This window comes from Drosophila guanche, unplaced genomic scaffold, assembly GCF_900245975.1.
Source record: "Drosophila guanche unplaced genomic scaffold, DGUA_6, whole genome shotgun sequence".
In the NCBI taxonomy this organism is placed as follows: domain Eukaryota; kingdom Metazoa; phylum Arthropoda; class Insecta; order Diptera; family Drosophilidae; genus Drosophila; species Drosophila guanche.
Window position 1 is genome coordinate 3,889,749 of NW_022995753.1, and position 21,204 is coordinate 3,910,952.

The following is a 21,204-nucleotide window of genomic DNA, read 5'->3' on the forward strand; positions in this document are numbered from 1 at the left end:
ACAGTAATACGAAGCGAAATCAAATTTATAACTTTTAGTATTAAATAAATAAAAGTGAGAAGAAAAATAATAAACACAAAAGTAGTGCTGGCATTTGATGATGCAATTCTGTTGCTTATCGGTGAGGGTCTGGCTGTACTGTCTGTCAGCTGACGAATCTCTCAATGAACTTCAGTTTAATCTACAATGAGTACATATATGTGTAGCACGTGCTGTTGGGCACAGAATGGAATGTTTATACGAAAAGTTAGCAGCATGGAATCATTTTGCTTGAGTTTCCTCAAGGAGCAGTAGGAGGATGTGGATGCAGAGCACCATGAAATCAATTGGAAATATCAAAGTATTATTTTAAAGTGATTATAATAGTCCAATAATAACTAACCTGCAACTTTCTCTATTCAACGATTAGCTCTCAATTGACACCACATAAAATTAAATTAAATGCAAGCAAGGGAAAATATTTGTTCTCGACACGCTCCCATTGAGCGCTTCAACAAGGTTTGAACATCTCATTAGGAAGGAGGACTGACTACGGAGTACTCGAATTTGCCTTTCAGTTTAACATCTGGCGGATCGATCCGATCCCTTCAATGAAACGACATTTTGTGAACATATTTTTGTAATATATTTTTTTGTTTATTTTTTAGTGCATTTACTTAACTAGAGAGTATGTTGTATATGTAGTTTAGGATTACTCGTAAATGTAAATTAATATCATTAACAATTATAGGGATGGGGTCTGGGGGTGTATTTGATGCTACAGCTTTATATTTTCGTCTCCCACCATTCTCTTCTAGGGGGTGGGTATTTCTTTTTGGATTCTTGCTCTACTTGTTAATCATTCAACAACAAACAAAAAAAAAAAACATCCTCACACTAAAACCTAACAACAGAAGCTAGAAAAAAACAAACACAAAAAAAAATTCATTGGAAAATCTTAGCTAGAAGTACGAGAGAGTAATTCTGTCTCTGGATCCTGCCCTTTAGCTTCAGGAACTTCAGTGGGGGAAAATACGTTAGGTAAATTTAATTGCGCCTATGACTAATGTCTAACGGTAGATATGGTAGGTATACATATTGTCGCCACCGCCGAGAGACCGCGTCTCGGTTCGGATTGCCGCGTTGGTCTGGTGTCTGGTGTCGGGTTCGGGTACGGTTACGGGTACGGGTAGAGGTGCGGGTCAATGGATCAGTGGATCGATGGGTTAACAACAAGATTAGAAATCAATAACAGGGCAGCAAAACAATGCTGCATAGAGATGGATATAAAATGGCGACTTTGCCCTCCATGTCACGTTTACTCGTCCAGGCAGATGGTCCGCAAGATGGCCTCCACCACGGAGTAGGGATCGCAGTTGGAGCTGGGGCGGCGATCCTCGAAATAGCCCTTGCCATCATCGTTGACGCCACGGGGAATGCGTATGCTGCAGCCGCGGTTGGCCACTCCAGCGCTGAAGTCATTGATGGAGCTCGTCTCGTGCTTGCCGGTCAGGCGCCGGGCATTGTCCTGTCCCTGTTTGGGATCGTAGGCGCGAATGTGACGCTCATGGCACTTGGCCAGCTTGGCCACGGCCTTCTCAATATCCCGAATGCCACCATCCTCCCGCATGGCCTTGGTGGAGACATTGGTGTGGGCACCAGCGCCGTTCCAGTCACCTGGCATGGGCTTGGGGTCCAAAGTGGACACAATCTGCAATCGTCACAAAAAGAATTCCACATGAGTCCAGAGACAACCCATTATGCCATGTGGGCTGATCTACTCACGCCAAACTCCTCCGAGATGCGGTGCAAGAGGAAGCGAGCCATCCACAAGTCATCGCCAATGGAGATGCCCACACAGGGTCCCACCTGGAATTCCCATTGGGCGGGCATCACCTCGGCATTGGTGCCGGACACCTTGACGCCAGCATACAGACAGGCACGATAATGAGCATCCACAATGTCACGGGCATACACCTAAAGCAAAGAAGCAAAGTTGGAGCTTAGAGCTCTGAAATATGGAATTCATTCTATTCCTGTACCTTATTGGCGCCCACACCGCAGTAGTAGGGACCCTGGGGACCGGGGAAACCATTCTTGGGCCAACCCAATGGATGGCCATCGAAGTCAAGGAAGGTGTACTCCTGCTCAATGCCAAACCATGGCACCTCATCGAGGCACTTGTTGGCCACCTCCAAGCAGGTCTTCCTCTTGTTGGTTTCGGTGGGCGTGCCATCGAACTTGTAGGTGTCGCACATCACGAGAATGTTGTTGCCACGGCGGAAGGGGTCCTTGTAGATGGCCACCGGATACAGATAGGTGTCCGAATTGGAGCCCTCGGCCTGATAGCACGAGCTGCCATCATAATTCCACACAGGCAATTCTAATTCATTCAATTGGATGGGGTATTGGGGTATTAGTTAAGGGTTTGCTTAGGGGGCTGACCTTGTGAGTCACTTTGGCATGCAATATTCTCGAATTAATTGTAATTGGCTGACAATTGGCCCTGCCTTTTGGGCTTGGGTTTCACATCTCATTCACAACAATTTCTCATTTTCCACACAATCGGCACGCGCTGAAGTCATTTGCATGCTGTTTGTAAACGCTACAAATGCAAATGCATTTCTCTAAACAGTACGTTTCATGCATTTAAGACAGAGCAAAGACGGTCAATCAATTAAGCCATCAAAGATATTTGTCAATCGAATGCAGATCATTGTGAAATTGTGTTCGGAATTGTATCAGAATGCGCTGGAGGTTTCCTCATTTGCTATTAGTATTTAATACCTCTCTCATTGAGTCATTGAGTATCTGTAGTGATATCTGGTTTCTTAAGTCCCAAAGTACCTACGATATGATTCCATAACAATGTGCCTCACCTGTTGGCTGCTTGTGACTTCCCCCTTGCCAAATATACATATATATTGTGCCATAATTATTGTGCGCATATTAAATTGCACAGTGCAAGCCTCTCCGCTTTACCCTTCTGTTGGGCATTGTTTTTATTTTATTCTGTGGAAAGCGTCCCTCAAAAAGGGGTCTTCCATTAAATTGCTCTGGGGGGAGCCGACTAGTTCTGGTGCTTTGGGAACCTGTTTTCCATTTGCCTGTTGTTTATTTTAATAAATAGTTAATTTCCGTAGCCACAACCCCCTGACAGCCATCTCACAATGCATTTAAATAATGCTAATGAAAATATTTCACTTATGCAAAATTCTCGCCAAGAGGGAGACAGAGAGCGGGGGGTGTAGAGTAAATGTAACAGGCGGGGGGTGACCTTGAGGCAACGTTTCCATTTACAATCTGATATCTCATGCTAGTTCTCTATCTCTATCACTCGGAACGACCCCAGTTTCAGTCGCAGTCCCAGAACCAGTACCCCATCGCTTGCTGTCCCTCCATCATCATCATCATCATCATCATCACTCGCTGGCTGCGTGTGTGAGTGTCCGTCTACTCGTAGAGCGCACCCCGATTGATAAACAGCTGTAGCTCCTAGACAGATACCGAGACAGAGATAGAGACAGAGGACACCGGACTACAGTGTGTCACTGTGCCACAGCTATTAGTCTTTGCTCTGCCCTTATTTTTAGGGGCTTTCCCCACCTTTCTACCAAAGATCTTTCTATTGTTATTGTCATTTATTTGTCAACTATAAGCGTATGGCTCCCTTCAGTTAGGGTTGGGTGTTTGTTCAAGTGTTTTTGTAATGCATTTTATTGATCCCACTTTATGACCAATGGGCTCATAGAGTGAGGGTGGTTCGTGGCTAGAATGGTTCTCCGAAGGTTTTTCTGCATTTAATATGCAAAATCAAATTGTTATTTTATTGAAACCTGCACGCAGAGCCGATTAAATGTCATTTGGTTTCAAATTGTTTGAAAATTGCCCACTTAGTATCGGAAGTTCCCAAACTGCATTGCCCAAGTTTCCCGTTCCCTGAGAGAAGCTCTCGTACTCAGTTCTCTCTTACCCATTACCATATTGATATTGCATCTCTGTGTGTCTCTGTCTGGCGTAGACGTAGACGAGCGCATCAGGTGAGGTAGGGCCGAGACATTAAGACCTGTCTAAACTCCATAAGAAGCAATTGAATTCTTATTCTTGCCATGTCGATCATCTGCTGCGCCGTTTGGCCAGTGCTTAAGAGTCAACGTGTCGCTTTCTTCCACACACACACACACACACACACACCCACACCCACACGCGATGTGCTGTGCTGTCACCAAGTGCGTCTCACTGTGCTGATTTTTCTGTTTTGTTTTTCTCTTTCTATCTTTTCCACTATGCTCTTTGTCCGCTGCACTTGGCGTGTGCTTGTGTCTATGTCTATCTGTGTGGACGTATCTACAGATTCTTAATTAGTAATTGTGCGCATTAAGTCACTTTGATAGCAATAACAGCAGGCTGGCGGGCAGGCAGCAAAAGTTGTTTGTCTTTGCTTTGGCATTCTATGCGCTTTCAAGTGCAGGCAGCAAGCAGCCAGCAGCCAGCAGCCAGCCGGACAGCGTGTGCGAGTGGAATAATTAAGATGACAAGAGATGCACTGGGGCGATGGAATCCACTTCCGAGTTTGTAGAGCGGTTTTTGGAAACACTCTACGTACGAGTATTATCTGTCTGAGTCGAGTGGAGCGAGTACTTGCCCCAAAGTTGATTAGTTTACGGCCGCCGTAGGCACTAAAGACTCTGGCTCGGTAATTGCACATTAAAACGCAATCAATTAAGGAAAAACTCTTTCAAGACAGCCGTCCCAATGTTTTGTTTTATGAAGCCCTCGTGCGACCGCTAGCTAAATCGCATTATCAGACGCGAGTCGTGAAAATTTCTTTTTTTAGAACCCCCCAATACTGGTCGTAAAGTACTTCCGAGACGGGCGGACGGGCCAAACAAAATGCTGCCCAGAACCGTGCCAAGGCAAAGGTCAGCAGCGCACACTGAGCAGGGGGACGGGGGGGATTGGCTATTATATAATTAACCGACAATTTCGAGTACTCTGGTTCTGTTCCCAGAAAAGCGAGGATCAATAAAAAACAAATTGAAAATCAAATAAAAAATCAACGGCACACGAAAGCTAAAAACGAAAAACTAAAACAAACGAATCGGCTCAGTGTCCAATTTTTGCGTTATTTTTACAATCAAAATTTATCGGGTAGCACCCATAAAACCCCGTAAATGGCACGAGTTTGTGTATGGGACAATAGTGTGAATATATGTATCTGTCTGTGTTTTGGGGGTTCCCTAATTTATAGGGAAATTAGCGAGTGTCGCCGTCTGGCATGGAGTTCCACAAGAAGTTGATCTTTTGGCTAATAACCCATTCTCACACACATTCCGATCCACATTAAATGCCCATTACTGTTCGACAAAAACAATTTGTGGCCTGGCCATAAAAAGTCTGAGGAACTGTTGGGATCGCGAATGGGTCTGATCGGATTGGATCGGTACTGCTGAATTATGGCCCATAAATCAGACGCGACTGAGCAGTACTCAGAACTGTCATTGCAATTGTTTTTGGGCCCACCCACAATGGGCCACAGCAGATAAGATAAGAGATGGAAACTGAGAGATTGGGTATTTGGAGGATGCCCCAGCCAATATCGGCTGGAGGGAGTGTGTAAGCTTACCCTTGGGACTCGTTGGGATAAAGTCGAGCGTGCGATCCTTGCAGCGCAGATCCTCGCCGGTGCCATCAATCCACACATAGGTGGCCTGGACCACGTTATCCTCTAGCGGCAGCGACAGGTAGCGGTCAAGAATGGTCTTGTTGATGCGCGCATTGGGCGAGTCTTCCAGGATTCTACCGGACATACTGGAGGATTGGTATTGCGGTGGTTTGAGGGAAAAAAAAGTGAATCAAATATAAAACAAGATTCGATTGGCACACGTTTCGAATTGGTGGGTTGGTTGGTTGGTTGGTTGATTCTGGAGCCCTGTCTCCGGGTTTTCTTTTTGGGAATATGCACCTGTTTTTGTTTCTTTTGGATTTCTCACACTCTGAACTTTATTTGTGCTTAGGAAATGCCCAAGTGTCCTTGGTTGTGGGTGTTGGGTGGTGGTGTCTTTTTTAGTTAGGTTGCGCGCGGAAGCGTTACTGGAACACGACTAAGCTGGAAAGCGTTATTCCAACTCAATTTATAATGACAAACAACAAACAAAAAAAAAAAACCATATATAATTCGCCGCCAGCAACAGTAATGTTTTTTTTTGTATTTGTTGTTGTTGCTGTTGCTGCTGTTCTGTTCTGCTAGTATACTACTTACAACAAACTAAGCGCTGCGGCAGCGACATCAGCAGCAGCGCCATTGAAAACAAAAGCAACAGCTGTTGTAGTCGCTGCCAGCAGCAACAGCAGCAACAGCAGAAGCAGCAGCAGCAGCACCAGAGGCGGTGCGGCGTTCGTCACTTGTTCTAGGCTGCCGCCCGCTGCATGATCGACACTGTCCAAGGTGTATTTTAGACAAGGTGAGGCCATATAGGAAACAGCTCTCACATGGGTGAGTGCAAGGAACTGCATGGCCGAAGTTGGTCACAAGAAGGAGTGAAGATTTGTCTTACACGGAGAGAGGGATTGTTGCTAAAGAGCAACAAAAAATTGCTCACCTTGCGCTAATTACAGCTTGGACAGTGTCGTGTGCGCACCCACCCCACCCAATCCCACTGATTAGACGTCAGTGTTAGCGTCGCAGTCAACGTCGCGCAGTCGTCGTCGGTGATTGTAGAAGGATGAGAAGGGGGAAACCGTTCGTTTTTGCAGTTGTCGCTGCGGTTGTCGCGCGCGCGCTCGCTCCTTCTATTGTCACTGCGGGACTGAGGCACTCACTAGGTACGGTCCGGTCCGGTGCGGTCGGGTCGGGTCGGTCGTCTCCCTCTCTCTCCCACACTCTGTCACTGATTCACAATTGGATTCCTGGTTGCTTCCGGTAGCTGCTTCGTCTCGTTCGTTCGACTCGCGTTCGCGTTCGCATTTGCCAAATGCCTTGTTTTATTTTTGATTCACTTTTGATTAATGCGTGAACGAAGTATGGTGTTGCAGGGAAGGGAGGATGGATTAGCGGGATATTACAGTTTGATGCATTTGCAATGTTATTAATTACAAACCGCTTATCAGGCAGATCGAGAACACATGAGATGACATGAGCAGGGACACTGGCGGTGGAGATGGAGATGATATTCGAAATGATGATGACAAGGACAGGGACAAGGGCGGGGGCGGGGGCGTAGGCCGAGGCCAAAGCTGATGTGTGCTGTCAAGCAAGTGCCATAGAGATGCATTTTAGATGCAAAGATGAGCGGCTATCGTTTTCAAACTTACGATGAATGCATTTTGTATCTTTTCTAATTCCACACAGCGTAGTGTTTGAAATTTAATTAAAGCTTTGCACTATCTTCACTCTGTAGAAATTTTACACTTGCACTTTACTAAATATTGCAGGATGCGACTGTGATTCCGCTGCAGTCAGGTGTAGGCTGCAGACTGTGAGCAGCCCTTTGAGCTTGGAGAGAGTGAGGGAGAGCGGGAGATATGTAACTGAAATTGGAACGGGAGAGCACAGTGGGCACTTCTTAGCGGAGACTGACTGCGCATATCCATCGGCGATTGATCTGCTTTTATAGGCCCGGACCCAGTGCCCACTGCGCCGCCAGATGAGACTCCCGACTCCAAACCCGACAGAAAAAGATGTTCGTCCCAGTCGGATGTGTGACTCGATTTTTTGATTATTTTTATGGCGTATAAAACAAACACGGAGCGGAGCATATGTGCTAATTACCTTTTCAAGATTCTCACATTTTATTATTGCGAGCATTTGGCGTCCAGTTCAAGCCATGGCACACACGAATACAAAGCCCAACAAAATGTAAATATAGAAATACTATAGGGTAAAACGTGAACAAATCTGACATTGTCCAGACAAACATACATAAATATTCGTATCTCTGTAATCACAGATGTGCGAGTGACCCTCCTGTACGGGTACGTGTACGTGTACGTGTACGAGTATTTCCCTTTTAATGGCTTTCCGGCAACCGATTTCACGGATCAAGCCACACGTGAACTCCTCTTGTCCGGGGTCCGGGTCCGTGCCAAGTGCGTAGTCGGCGTCTCGGCTGCGTCTCAATGCGTAGTGCCGTACAGCCAGCGGAAAATATTGGTCGTGTTTGGGGCCTAGAGGTGTGAAAATGTTGATTGGCAAGCACATTTGTTTAGGGGGGAAAAAGGGCTTTTGTTCGAGTTGTCAGTTAACTGGATGAAGGTCTGTCTGAAGGTCTATAAGCAATCCAAACAAGTTCTAAGTCTAAAAATAATGCTAGACTGGGCATAAAATGATTTTATAGCTTGTCAGATATAGTGATACTCCCCCAAGAAACCCTTAACCGAAACGTAGTTCTACTCCGCACTTAAATTTCCAGATGATTAATGGAAGTTAGTATATATTTTTTCAATGATTAATAAACGTTATATCATACAGACGGAGAAGCTGTGAGGTGAACAAAACAAAGCAAACACACACAAAATGATTAATATTTCCATTGCAGCACACACATGTTGAACGAACCTTTATTTTTGCTTGACAAGCTTTTTCCTTTGGGTGTAAGGGACGGCAGCCGGTCTAAATTTAAACGCAAATAAAAACAGACATAAAGAAAGACTGTTCGGACGGACATACGGACAAACGGTGGGCCGTCTGGCGGAGCAGCGGAGTGGGAGAGGAAGTTGGCCAAATAAATTGCGACAAGCAACATTTTATTTCAATTTTAAATGCACAATTAACATATGTATCGGCATCTACAAACATGCCTACCCAGCCCCAGATCCCCTGCCCCACCATTCGACAGTACATAAAATAAACAGAGCAGACGAACGTGAAGTAATTTTCGATTAAGGCCCGTATGACACTTACTGCATAATCAATCAATGGTTACTAAATCTTTATTGCATTTTGAAGAATATATTTGAAGAAACATGAAAGGTCAATTACTACCAGAATCATGAAATGTTAATCCTGCAACCCAGATGAAATCTCAAATTACCATAGAGATGAAATTTCTCTAGGATCTAAGATGATTCAAGCTGCGTGAAGCAAGTGTCTCTTTCACTGCTTCTTGGAGCACTATGCTGATCCATAAACAATTTTGATCTGTTTTTAATTATTTTTTTGTTGGTTTACTCTACGCTACTTTAACGACTGCTCAGTGTTCCGCCTCTCAGCAGTTCATAGAATATTAAGGTAAGCGAGTGTCATATGCCTATTATCGCCACAATCCGTTTGTCGTCTCAGGCCTCTCGTCTGAGATCTGCTTTTCCGTCCGCCCGTCGCATGTCTTGTGCTCGGACCGTTCACGTGAACTGCGCATGCGTCTGGTGACGTCGTTCATCGTCCGCCTGCCGTTTCGGTCTTTGCTCGCATTTAACGAGGCGAATTATTTTATTTTTTTCTTGTTCCAGCAGCGTCTTTGTTGCATTCAAATTGGCTTAGGCGTCGGCGGAATCGATCGATCGGCCATAAACCCCTGGCTGGTCAGACCACAAACTTAGATCTCACGGACGATAAAGCCTTTGGGCCAAGATTAGTGCCCACCAAATACCCAGAAGAGTGTGGAAGAAGAAGCAGCCATTGACGCGTGGCTTCGATAAGCAGTGGGCCAGCAGGCGGGCCAGCAGCAGGCGGTGGTGCTGGTCGCAAGGCGGCGGCGCACGGGTTAACCGACTTAACCGTAAGTAGGTGAAGGCAGCTCGGCACCCCCTTCTCATACACTGGGGCATTTTGTTTGTGTGACTAATTGATTGACGGGGGAGACTGTGCAGACGGAGACGTGTTATCGGCGGCACCGTTCCACTGTGGATCGTTCCATTTGTGGACGAGAGTGTATCGTTCGCTCCGATCCGTACGGAAAGCTCGCATTAATTTGACTGCTTAATTGGCGATCATCAAGTGGCAATTAATCATTGTGGGCCACCACCATCACCATCAACATCATCATCAACCCCTAATTAAAGCTCTTTCTCTTTGTTTGGCGCCATTTTCGAGATGACTATCGCCATTATCGCTTGGATTTTCGTTTTTACCCAACGGCAAGCGACTTTACACTACGACTTTGGGCAGAAGTTTGCAGTCTTTAAAGGTCTATAGATTTGTATGAGTATTTCTTTGATTATTTTTCAATAGATTTAAGTTAAGCTTGAAGAAACCGTACTTGATTTAGGCACTAGAAATGGTTTTCTATTTGGCACTAGCTTTCCGTCTTGCCATTATTTATTTGCCTTGCATTTTGGCTAGAGCGCTCTGTTAGGGTATTAGAACATTCGTCTGCTCATCCATGGGTTTTCCCCTAGGCCTTCTTGGCCTCCATAAAGTTGCATAACCCTGCCACGTTCGATGGCCAGCCGATCGGCTGCCCCTCATAAAAGCAAACTCACTTCTAGTTCTTGGCCTGGACGACCCTGAACTTTGCCAATGTTACGTCCGATAGGAGAGTGTGGTGGAGTGCTTGCTGGAATGTCTCCAAGAGTGCAGACAAGCGTGCGTATACGCAATATGAGTAGTGTTTGTGGCTTATCTGGGGAGGGAGGAGAGAGAGTAGCTAAAAACAAAGCGAACCGAAGCTAACCCAAGCGAAGTGAATTATAAAAAAAAATGCTACACTCTACTCTTTATGCCCCCAATTGGCGTATAAACTCTATTAAACAATTTATGCTTTAAACTGTCTGAATTGCTTCACTTCTTTATAGCCAGCGGCAGCGGGGCACCGCTTTTGGGGTCCGCTTTTGGGGTTCTTGTTTCTGTTTCTGTTTCGCTTTCGGTGTTTCGGTTTCCATTTCGGGCTCTGTGGCGGCTCTGTGGCACCGCACGCTTATTTATTCTATAATAAACTTATCTAATACTCAGAGTCATGTGCACTTTATTGTTGTATGGGTGGTGTGCTGTGTGCTGGGGTGCTGCGTGCTGTTCTGGGTCCCAGTTGGCTTCGTCATGAAACAGCGTGATCACAGGCCCAAGCTCCCAGTCACCAAAAATTAAGGCTGATCTGCCGCCCCTTCTACTCCCCTCCTGCTGCTGCTGTTGCTAATCAAAAACAATGTCAGGCCATCTCAATTGAGTTGATCTCTCACTCTACGTTCCCCCTTTATTTTTTTTGGGAGAGAGAAAGAGCGAGTATTCGCTGCAGTACGGGGTATTTGAACTATGAACAAATGTTTGCAGAGCCAAGAAGGAAGCATCCTCTGGCTATGCAGAGAAAGTCGCTGGATGTTTCATGCAAAATGCAAGCTGTAGATTTCTGTGTTCTTTTGGATGACCATATCATACAGTAGAAAGCTTCCAGTAAAGGGTATCCAAATGATGCTCGCTTCTTCTTTCCTGTGTAATTGTATTGCGTGTTTGTTGCGTGTCTCCATGCGTCTGTCTCTATGTGTTTGTGTGTGTGTGTGTGGTGTATAAAACTACAAAATGTGAAAACAAATGGGGCATAAGTGGGGGTGCACAACAAACAAAAAGGGGCAAATAGTGGAGCAATTGCCGTTGATTCAATTTGCCAGTTGGTTCATTCGGTGCACCTCTCTCTAAGCTGCTCGGTGCTTGGCACTGCAATTACGATGTCCATCCAAATCCAAAGCAATCCAATCCAATTTACTCATCATCATCATTATGATGATCAACGTCAGCATTATCATTTGTTGCCCTTCGACTGGAGCAACAGAACAACAAAAACTATTTGCAAGAGATTCAAAATTGAAGTGAACTTCAATCAACCTTATCAGGCACCCGGCACTCGGTTCTCATGATCGGCCTTCCTGCCAACCCCCAAAAATCAACGATTAAAACCCGATTAACAAAAAAACCTGAGAGACTCCCGCCGTCATGCACACGAGTGCGAGTAGCACAAATGTATATGGTAATACTGCTCTGACGTCATGGGGCCGTGCCAGGGAACGTGCGCTACTAATCTGAGTGTGCCTGCAAAACGATTGCCTTCAGACCCGTCTGTGGCGTTGACAAAAAAGAGAAAAAAGACCCCACCAAATATAAGGAAAATATATACGAAACATACTCGCATATAAACTTCAATACATCAATGGCACGCACTCGAACGAACGAACGAATAAAACCGAACCGAAGCGAACCGAACCGAAGCACACACGGGTACGATGCCAGACGGGTTTGCATGATTTATGACTCCACTGGACAGGCACAACAGAAGTGGCACAGGAGCGGAATCGATTGGAATGACCTCTTTGAATGAATGTTTCATATGATTAACAAACGAAGAAATCCTCTCCTGTAGCCTCATCATGTGGTGCGTGAGAGTTGGGCCCCAGAGATTAGAGTTAACGAAAACGCACGAATTTTTCGTGTTCTGTAGGAGTCCAAGTCAAAAAATGTATTAATCTTGATTTGTTTGTGGTTTGATTACTGGACAAATGAAATTAGCGTCAGGCGCTAATTGATGCATTAGCTCTGATTGCGACACGTTCTTAGCCACTTCTGACTGGCCGTCAGATGTCTGTCTGCTGTCTTCAATCCGCAGTATCTGTTCCATCAATAACTCAAACTTGCGGACAATTATCCAGCGAAAGTTTTTGCAATAACTTTGCCCTAATCGCTGTCATAACAAGTCAATTAAGTAGGCTTACTCTTCCTTCCAGAAGATGAACGAGGCAATAGGGTGGATATATAAAGAGTCCCACCTGAGGCAGGACTCTCCATTATCGTTGCATTATGTGGCACTGGCTGCGGTTCCTGCGTCGCGACCAGCCGCTGAGCGTTTACTTCTTTGCCGTGCCCCGTCTCAGTCTGGAGATCATGGGCTACTGGCCGATAGGCGAGAAACTGCCCACCCGTGCCATCGTTCACTTTGTGATCCTGTTCATTGGCGTCGTCACAGAGCTGCACGCGGGCATTGCGTTTCTGCAGAAGGCTCAAATCACCATGGCACTGGAGACACTCTGTCCGGCCGGCACGTCAGCAGTTACGCTCCTCAAAATGCTGCTAATGCTGCGCTATCGCCGGGATCTGGCCAATATTTGGTTGCGACTGCGCCATATGATCTTCTATGGTGGCCTCGACAGACGGCAACAGCGGACCATTATGCATGAGCATTCGGTAATGGCGGCACGCATCAATTTCTGGCCACTGTCCACGGGTTTCTTCACCTGCACCACCTACAACCTGAAGCCACTGCTCATTGCCTTGGTGCTGTATTTGCGTAATCCCAAACAGGAGCTACTGTGGAACACACCATTCAATATGACGTGAGTGATGCTGTCATTGGTGGCATTGCTCTCAACAGACCCTCTTATCAACAGAATGCCGGAACTGCTGCTGGGTTCTCCGTTCTTTCCACTGACCTACGCCTTTATTGCCTACACGGGCTATGTGACCATCTTCATGTTTGGCGGCTGCGATGGATTCTACTTTGAGTTTTGTGCCCACATCTCGTCCCTCTTTCAGTCGCTCCAAGAGGAACTGCGCGCCACCTTTCAACCCTACAAAGGTATGCAGTTAATTTATTACCCTTGACACCGGTTTTCCCCTTAAACCATGGAGTTTCTTCTTGAAGGATACCTGAAGCTAACGCCCAACCAGTGCGTCCTGCTGGAGCTCCAGCTGCGTGACATAATAATCCGACAGAATGCGATCTTTGCGCTGACAAGTTTCTTCCGGAAACGTTATGCGATCATCACGCTGGCGCACTTTGTGTCCGCCGGATTGGTCATCGGTTTCAGCATCTGCAATCTGTTGACCGTCGGCAATAGCAGCCTGGGCGCCCTACTCTATGTTGCCTACACGGTGGCCGCACTCAGCCAGCTGCTCGTCTACTGCTACGGCGGCACTCTGGTGGCCGAAAGTGTGAGTTTACCCCCCGGAATCATTGATTGATTGATCGAATGACGATTATCCTTGCAGAGCGTTGAGCTCTCTCGTGTGGCGGCCACTTGTTCCTGGACATTGTGCGCACCCAGGCAGCGTCGCATTATTCTGCTGCTCATTCTACGATCCCAGCGAGCACCGACCATGGCGGTGCCGTTCTTCTCGCCATCACTGTCCACATTTGCATCGGTAAGTACATCCCATTAACACTTGAATTGTAGCGATCCTCGAACGATATATTCGTGTGTGTACTCTGACAGATACTACAGACGTCTGGCTCCATTATTGCATTGGCAAAGTCCTTTCAATAGTTGGGAAGATTGATGGAAAGGTTCCTCATGTCAGCGAGTGATTAGAAACGTGTGGAGTAACAAATATAACGTGTCTGACTGTGTAGCGTGTAGCAGTGACGTGTAGCAGTAGCGAGTACCAATAAAAACACGCATTAACCTCTTATCACACTTTACTTCATCTGCCAGCTACTAAACAAGCATCAAGCCTAAGGTATCCGCTGAATAAACGAGGCCAAAAATGATTCAAAGAGAAGTTAAGGACTGTGGGGGGTGCCCTTTAATCCTTTACCTTTTACCAAAAACCTTCGTATCAGATATTTAGGCATTAATTATGCACAGAGTGGCACAGCCATAGAGACACGCAACTGGTCGCTCATGGTCGCTCTGTGCTCTGGCTTGGGGCATCCAGGTGACAGTATAACCTGGCCGCTGCTAGGCTCAAAATGTCGACAGCGGAGGAGCACGAGCATGAACAGCAGAGTTTCTGGGAACGGCACGAGTTCAAGTTCTACAAGTATGGCCACATTTACGCTGTCATCTACGGCCAGGTGGTCATCGACTATGTGCCCCATCAGCCGCTGCGACGGGGTCTAAAGACACTGCTGATTGCCTACAGTCATGTGCTGAGTCTCCTGCTGATCCTGGTGCTGCCCGGCTACTTTGTCTATCACTTCCGAACGCTCACCGAGACGCACGACCGACGCATGCAGCTCATGCTGTACGTGAGCTTCGCTAACACGGCCATCAAATACGCGACTGTGATCGTGACATATGTGGCCAATACGGTGCACTTTAAGGCCATCAACTATCGGTGCACGGTGCACCGGCAGCGCCTGGAGACGGCCTTTCAGGGCGCCCCAGGGCAGCCAAAGCGTAGCTTCGAGTTCTTCATGTACTTCAAGTTCTGTCTCATCAATCTGATGATGATCGTGCAGGTGGGCGGCATATTCGCGGCGTACAGCGCCGCTGATGGGCCCGTGGTCAGGCAGGTGCGCCTGCACTTTGCCATCTACGCCTTTGTGCTGTGGAACTACACGGAGAACATGGCCGATTATTTTTACTTTATTAATGGCAGTGCTTTGAAGTACTATCGCCAGCTGCATCTGCAGCTGATGGAGCTGCGTCAGCAGCTGGCTGGGCTGCGGCCAGGCGGCATGCTGATGGAGCACTGCTGTCGGATGAGCGATCGCCTGGAGGAGCTGCGGCAGCGATTCGGCGAGATCCACCACCTCTATGCGGAGAGCCTGCAGATGCATCAGTTCCAGCTGCTGGGCCTCGTGCTGAGCACACTGATCAACAACCTGACCAACTTCTATACCATCTTCAATATGCTGGCCAAGCAGTCGCTCCAGGAGATTAGCATACCGGTCGTGATTTGCTCGGTATACGCCACGGGCTTCTACATCGACACCTACATTGTGACGCTGCTCAATGAGCACATCAAGCAGGAGCTGGAAGGATTCGCCCTCACAATGCGCACCTTTACCGAGCCACCAGCCACAGTCGAGCAGCGTCTGACCCAGGAGGTACAGTACAAACCAAATAAATATAATTTTTGGGATATTTTTGTGTATTTTCCGTATCTACAGATCGAACAGTTCTCGCTGGAGCTGCTCAAGTGCCGACCGCCTATGCTCTGTGGCCTGTTGAACTTTGACCGTCGCCTGGTCTATCTGATAGCCGCCACTGCCTTCTCCTACTTCATCACACTGGTGCAATTCGATTTGTATCTGCGCAAGCGGTCCTAAAACAGCAAACAAACCATCGCAGGCACATTGGCAGCCCAATGGTGAACACAGCAAGCTTCCAAAAAGCACTAAAGATTTGCAGACAATTGGCAATCACAAATAAAACAAAAGCAAAAGAAATTTGTTTGCTGCATAGTCGTAGGACCCTGCACGAGGGCAGGAACTTCACTCTTCAATAGTCTTAGAGCAGGAGGAGGTTCCACATAGACGACTGTGTGGCCCAAATGACTGTCAAGGTGACGATGTCCGCTGATGACGATGACAGTCTGCGTTTGTTGTTCTGTTGTGAAATGTGTGGTAGGGACGTGGCACACCCTTGAACACTGTTTGGTCAGTGGCCTCTGTCTTTGCAGGATGGATGGGTTAATGGGGATTTGCTTATCTCTGCATGCGAATGGGTTGTCCGTCAGTCTAATCGGATGGAGTAGGACACTTCACCGATTGGGCAAAAGGACGACACTGGACGTCGTGCCATCAGTTGCTGCCCGCTATGGGGCCTCGGTGGATGTACACGCTCCTGTTGCGCTTTTGGATGATCCAGGGCCTGGTGCTGGGTGCCACCGGGCACTACTATAGTGTCTCCCGTCGCCGGCTGGTGCCCTGCGGTGTGCTCCGCTGGTACAGCTGGCTGCTGATGCTGGCCACTCTGTTGATGTACGGTGTCTACTGGCGGTATGCGGAGAACTACCTTGTGGAGGGCATGTTCCGGCGTCACAGATTTGTGCAGATACTCAGCGAGGGTACCGTGCGGGTGATGCTGCTCACCCTGGTGCTGCAGAGTGTGCTCCGGGTGTTCCGGGAGCGGGAGGTCTGTGCGGTGTACAACGAGCTGAGGGCGATGAGGCAGCGATCCAAGGTGCTGCAGCTTCAGGAGGAGCACAGTCGCTTCTACTACGTGATGTTCTTTGCCAAACTCATCATTTATCTGCAAAACTTCAACTGTGTCCTGAGTGTTTACATAGTGGTGGAAGTGCGAACTTTTACGGTCTGCGACTTTATGGCCACCTTTTACTTCGCTTACATTTCGCTGGTACGGGAGTGCCTGCTGATGTCCTACGTTCTGCTGCTGCTGCAACTGGGCGAGGCTCTGCGGGTCAATGGTGAGCATCCAAGGACCTCCTATGCGGCCCTCATGCGACAGCTGAGACGGCAGGAGCGACTGCTGCGACTGGTGCAGCGGGTGCATCGCCTGTTCGACTGGCAAGTGCTGGCTGTGCTGGTATTCCAGCTGTACTTCAACACGACCACCTTCTATGTGGCCTACTCCTTTCTCGCGGCGCCCTCTCAGTCAGGGTCAGGGTCAGGGTCGGGGTGGGGGTCGGGTTTCCGTGTGTGGAGTATTAAATTCCTGCTCACCGCCGCCGCATTCATCAGCAAGCTCTGCGATGGCCTCCTCCTGCATATTGTTGGCGGTCATTTGCTGGCCCAGGGCAACAAAGCCTGCGCCAGTCCGCAAGTGGAGGCGGCATCGACCCACGTACAGGCAGCCCAGCGTCAGGTGAGCCCAAAAGAGGGTAGTCCAAAAAAGATAACTCTATCGCCTGCTCTATACATATGTACATAGATGGAAATGGCTTACCTAAAGCGTGCCATTCGTGCTGCTAACCCGGAGAACAGAGTCCTCGGCATGTTTAGCATGGACATGGGATGTGCCTTCGCCATCATCAGCAGCAGCCTGTCCTATGGTATTATAATCATGCAGCTGGGCTATATCCACAGCAAATGAATGCGTGCATGGAAAGTGTGGCCCCAAATCAGCAATCATTAAGCTCGTCAGTCATTCCAGCCACTTCAATATAGCTTATTAACTGGTAATATCTATCTGCATATCTAAATGGATCTGTGGTCGAGGGGTCACAGCTGGCTATCCTCGTACACTTTGTAGCTATAGGTAATTACTAAATCATTTTTTGTGTCAGGTGTGCGATATATTCCGTGCAAAATGTCCAGTCCAACATATCTCGTCTAACATGTTACGTGTGACATGCCCTGTGCAGCATGTTCCGTGAAACATGTTACGTGTGACATGTCCAGTGCAACATATTCTGTGTGACATGTCCAAAGCAACACGTCCAGTGCAACATGTCCCGAAGGAACGTGTATGAACACGACTGAACATGTTTCAACTGTTATAAACCAAGAAATTACAACACAAAATCAAATCAAATTCATTGTTCGTATATATTTAACTATATTTATTTTATATCTACTATTTTTAAATAAAAATGTAGCTTCGGTTTAATTTCACAGTCAAACCGGTGACTGTTCTATTCTGGATTGTATTCTGGATCAGTTTTATGTGTACAAAATTCTGCAAACAAAATTATTCGTTTTCGGCAGTCAAATGTCATTGAAATGATTGTCTTACGGGAAAGTCTGGAAATATGTCAGTTGATTCTATTCGTTGTGCTTCAAGCAGGACGATCTTTGCTCTTTGTTATTGGTTCTCGCACTGGGCGTGACATCCACATCCACAGATTGCAGTGGAATTAAATTGATAGATCATATTGTTTGGGTTTTTCTTTTGTTCTGCGGATCATGTGTTACGTTAAAGCTCAGTTCAATTGGTTGGCTTACCTGGGAGGCAAATTTAATCTTCGGATTCATCATTATCCTCCACGGGTAATAGCGGTTTGGACTGCACTTTCATGGTATAGCTGGGCTTGTTGTCTTCCTTCTCGTTTTCAGCCACCTTCGACCAGATTCTCTTTGGGCTTCTTTCAGCAGCATCGAAGAGCTTGAAGGCATTTCCAGGTAATCTCGAGCAGTAGGTGACAAAGTATTTGGGTTTATTATTTTCAGTCTCTGCGTTCGAGTTGGCAGTAGGACTCTCCTGTGTCTGGGACTCCTCTATGGCAGGCAAAGGCGTCTCATTGATAATCTCGATGGGGGTTTGGGTTGCCACCACAGAAGCCACTTTTGTTTTGGATTCCATTTCGAGGCATTCTGCCAGATCGAATTCCTTATCAAATTTGGGCAGCACAGCATCTGGCTGGAGAAGGGATTTTATATCAGAGAACTCTGACATGTCCAGTTCCTGGCTGCCTTCGGTGAATGTTGCCAGCGTCGACATCAGTTGCGATTCGATTTCCATAAGTTCTGCCAAATCAAATGCTTGTTCATCCTCTGGCAGCTGGATGCCGGGTGCAGAACTGTCGTTTCGCTTGGCGTAGAGCGATATCGAGCGGGAATTCTTGGGTGCCCGAAGGTTTATGCTTTCAGTGCGTTTTCCCGACGATGACACCTTCTTCGGGGGGTACACGCTGCCTGAGGCACTCATCTTGGCTGGCTTCCTGGCTGTTAGCTGTTTTCGGTTATTATCCAGTTTGAGGTTTTTGTTTTCGAACCTTTCGAACCGACTGTCGGCCGACTTCACATCAGCACCTGACCCACTGGCCAGATCCTTTTGAACGCGTTTTGCTGGTTTCGGTGGCCTAACCGAGCGGGACACCTTGACCGACGGCCGACTGTTTGAGCCAATGAGTTTGACGTTGCTCTGACAGCGGTCCACGTTCAGCTGCGGCCAGGACGAATGCACTCGAATGCGACGGTAGGACCGGCTGCCAGCATTTTCCGGGCTATTTATGCGAATGGCACTTACGGTTGTATCAATGGGAGCGCTCTGGCGCTGCTCCTTTCGCCGTAGCATCTTCATGAGTTTATCGCGTGTGTCCTGCAGGTCGGCAGCATTAAGCGAAGTCCCAACTCTCCGACTTGGCGAAGATTGCATGGCAATCGAAGACGTGGAAGACTCTCGCTGTCTTTTCGAACGCTCCTTTGCCGCCACTCCCCTCGAGGCAGAGAGCGTTTTCTTGAACGAAGAGAGCATTGTCTGGGACATATCCCTTCGCGGTCGCCCACCCAACGTTGTGGCAGACGCTGTGTGGCGACTTGCTGCACGTAGCTTTGGAATCTCCTCGCTCTTGCTGTCGCGTGCCGGGTGAAAGCCCAAATATGACGGTCTTGGAATTGTTTGGATCTGCCTGAGCACCCGCTGCAATGGCCCATCGTTGCTGCAAGGCTCTGGGTTCGGGCGCACTGGCTTGACAGCGGCTTTGTCTGCAGAAGAAAAGGATATATAAGGATCACATCCTGTTACCCTTTCCGACTACGGCAGGCGCTTACGCAAGTTTCGAATGCACTTCGATCCAAAAAATTTGTGAAATTTATTAAAAAATCCCAACTTTAGAGTCTTTGTAGACATATTTGACTTATAATATTTGTTAAACAGAAAATTTGGAAATATTTAACAAAAAATTTTGTTTTGTTATGCTGCTAGTTTTGCTAGTTTCGTTCTGGAGGCGAATAGTCTACTGAACTTGTAAGCTGAAACTGACAGCACATTCAATGCCAACGTCTCGAAATGGATTTTCGATTTTTTGTTTGCTGTTTCCTGTGCCCAGAGTCCGAAGCAAAGGAAAGATATTTGACAGATATTACGTAGATTAATTTCGGTTTATTTCATGGGTGTTTTTTCTTTTTGGTTTTCTTTTCTTTTGCATTTTGTTTGTGGGTGAGAGTTGGTGGTGTGGGTGTGGGTGTGGGTGTGGGTGTGGGGGTCGAGTAATTTCATCTGCTGATGAACAAGTTACATACATTTGACATACGGATAGTACATAATGATGGATGGTTCTGGATTGCTCTGGAGTATTGTAAATATGTATGCATGTATGTGTTGGTTGGTGGTGTAATTGTGTGTTCCTTTGTGCATATCGTTCCCCCTTTGAAGAGCCCCATTTGATCTATTACGTTTCTCTCTGATGAAGGTAGGTACCCCCAGTCCACCCAAAGTGCGCAAACAAACGTAGCAAAAACCAACGAAATTGCATTTCACTTAAGGCTACTGCATCGCGTCGTTTGGGTTGGTGTGTGATGTGTGACTATCACAAAATCCATTGCCTACTTTTTGGGTGGGCAAATACCGTTGAAAACCCATTGCCGACTTTGCAGGGCAGTGGCAAAGGCCTTGCAATATGCTTATTTATGCATGCGTTCGTCTTGGCTCCGAAATACATATATGTATGTTTGTGTGTATGCGTATATGTACTATGTATGCATGTATATTTTGATCGATATTCGATAACAACAACGAAAAGAAAAGGCACAATTTTGATGAAACGCTTTCCTATGCATGTACATACGTATGCGTATGAGTGTGTGCGCGCGTGGCTTATGTGGGTGCGGGTATTATGTGTGTGTGTGCGCACATAAGTAATGTTTTTTGGTTTTTTTTTTGTAAATTGATAAGGAAATTTCTTTGATTTTTTGTTTCTTTTATAGCAGCTCTCTGCCTATTAGTCCTTATTTAGCTGAT

General features: G+C 46.9%; 5 protein-coding genes across 5 annotated transcripts; 3 read left to right on the forward strand and 2 right to left on the reverse strand.

Moving 5' to 3' along the window:
- Positions 1 to 612: 612 nt before the first annotated feature.
- On the reverse strand, positions 613 to 6,102 carry LOC117588394 (glutamine synthetase 2 cytoplasmic). Its single transcript, XM_034279648.1, has 5 exons — positions 5,945 to 6,102; positions 5,606 to 5,790; positions 2,022 to 2,362; positions 1,765 to 1,956; positions 613 to 1,690 (listed from the first exon to the last, which is right to left on the reverse strand). The coding sequence occupies exons 2-5, from the start codon at positions 5,787 to 5,789 to the stop codon at positions 1,298 to 1,300; spliced, it is 1,110 nt and encodes a 369-aa protein (XP_034135539.1). The 5' UTR covers position 5,790; positions 5,945 to 6,102; the 3' UTR covers positions 613 to 1,297.
- Positions 6,103 to 6,613: 511 nt separating this feature from the next.
- On the forward strand, positions 6,614 to 14,305 carry LOC117588393 (odorant receptor 10a). Its single transcript, XM_034279647.1, has 7 exons — positions 6,614 to 9,208; positions 9,430 to 9,695; positions 12,625 to 13,230; positions 13,285 to 13,472; positions 13,539 to 13,828; positions 13,886 to 14,038; positions 14,110 to 14,305. Exons 3-7 carry the CDS (start codon positions 12,698 to 12,700, stop codon positions 14,158 to 14,160), a joined length of 1,215 nt encoding a protein of 404 aa, XP_034135538.1. The 5' UTR covers positions 6,614 to 9,208; positions 9,430 to 9,695; positions 12,625 to 12,697; the 3' UTR covers positions 14,161 to 14,305.
- A 99-nt stretch (positions 14,306 to 14,404) lies between these two features.
- Positions 14,405 to 15,926, forward strand: LOC117588395 (gustatory receptor 10a). The gene is made up of 2 exons (XM_034279649.1): positions 14,405 to 15,668; positions 15,732 to 15,926. Exons 1-2 carry the CDS (start codon positions 14,586 to 14,588, stop codon positions 15,888 to 15,890), a joined length of 1,242 nt encoding a protein of 413 aa, XP_034135540.1. The 5' UTR covers positions 14,405 to 14,585; the 3' UTR covers positions 15,891 to 15,926.
- A 454-nt stretch (positions 15,927 to 16,380) lies between these two features.
- Positions 16,381 to 17,654, forward strand: LOC117588700 (putative gustatory receptor 10b). The gene is made up of 2 exons (XM_034280149.1): positions 16,381 to 17,388; positions 17,455 to 17,654. Exons 1-2 carry the CDS (start codon positions 16,381 to 16,383, stop codon positions 17,614 to 17,616), a joined length of 1,170 nt encoding a protein of 389 aa, XP_034136040.1. The 3' UTR covers positions 17,617 to 17,654.
- Positions 17,655 to 18,467: 813 nt separating this feature from the next.
- Positions 18,468 to 20,203, reverse strand: LOC117588392. The gene is made up of 2 exons (XM_034279646.1): positions 20,016 to 20,203; positions 18,468 to 19,949 (listed from the first exon to the last, which is right to left on the reverse strand). The coding sequence occupies exons 1-2, from the start codon at positions 20,092 to 20,094 to the stop codon at positions 18,481 to 18,483; spliced, it is 1,548 nt and encodes a 515-aa protein (XP_034135537.1). The 5' UTR covers positions 20,095 to 20,203; the 3' UTR covers positions 18,468 to 18,480.
- Positions 20,204 to 21,204: the final 1,001 nt, after the last annotated feature.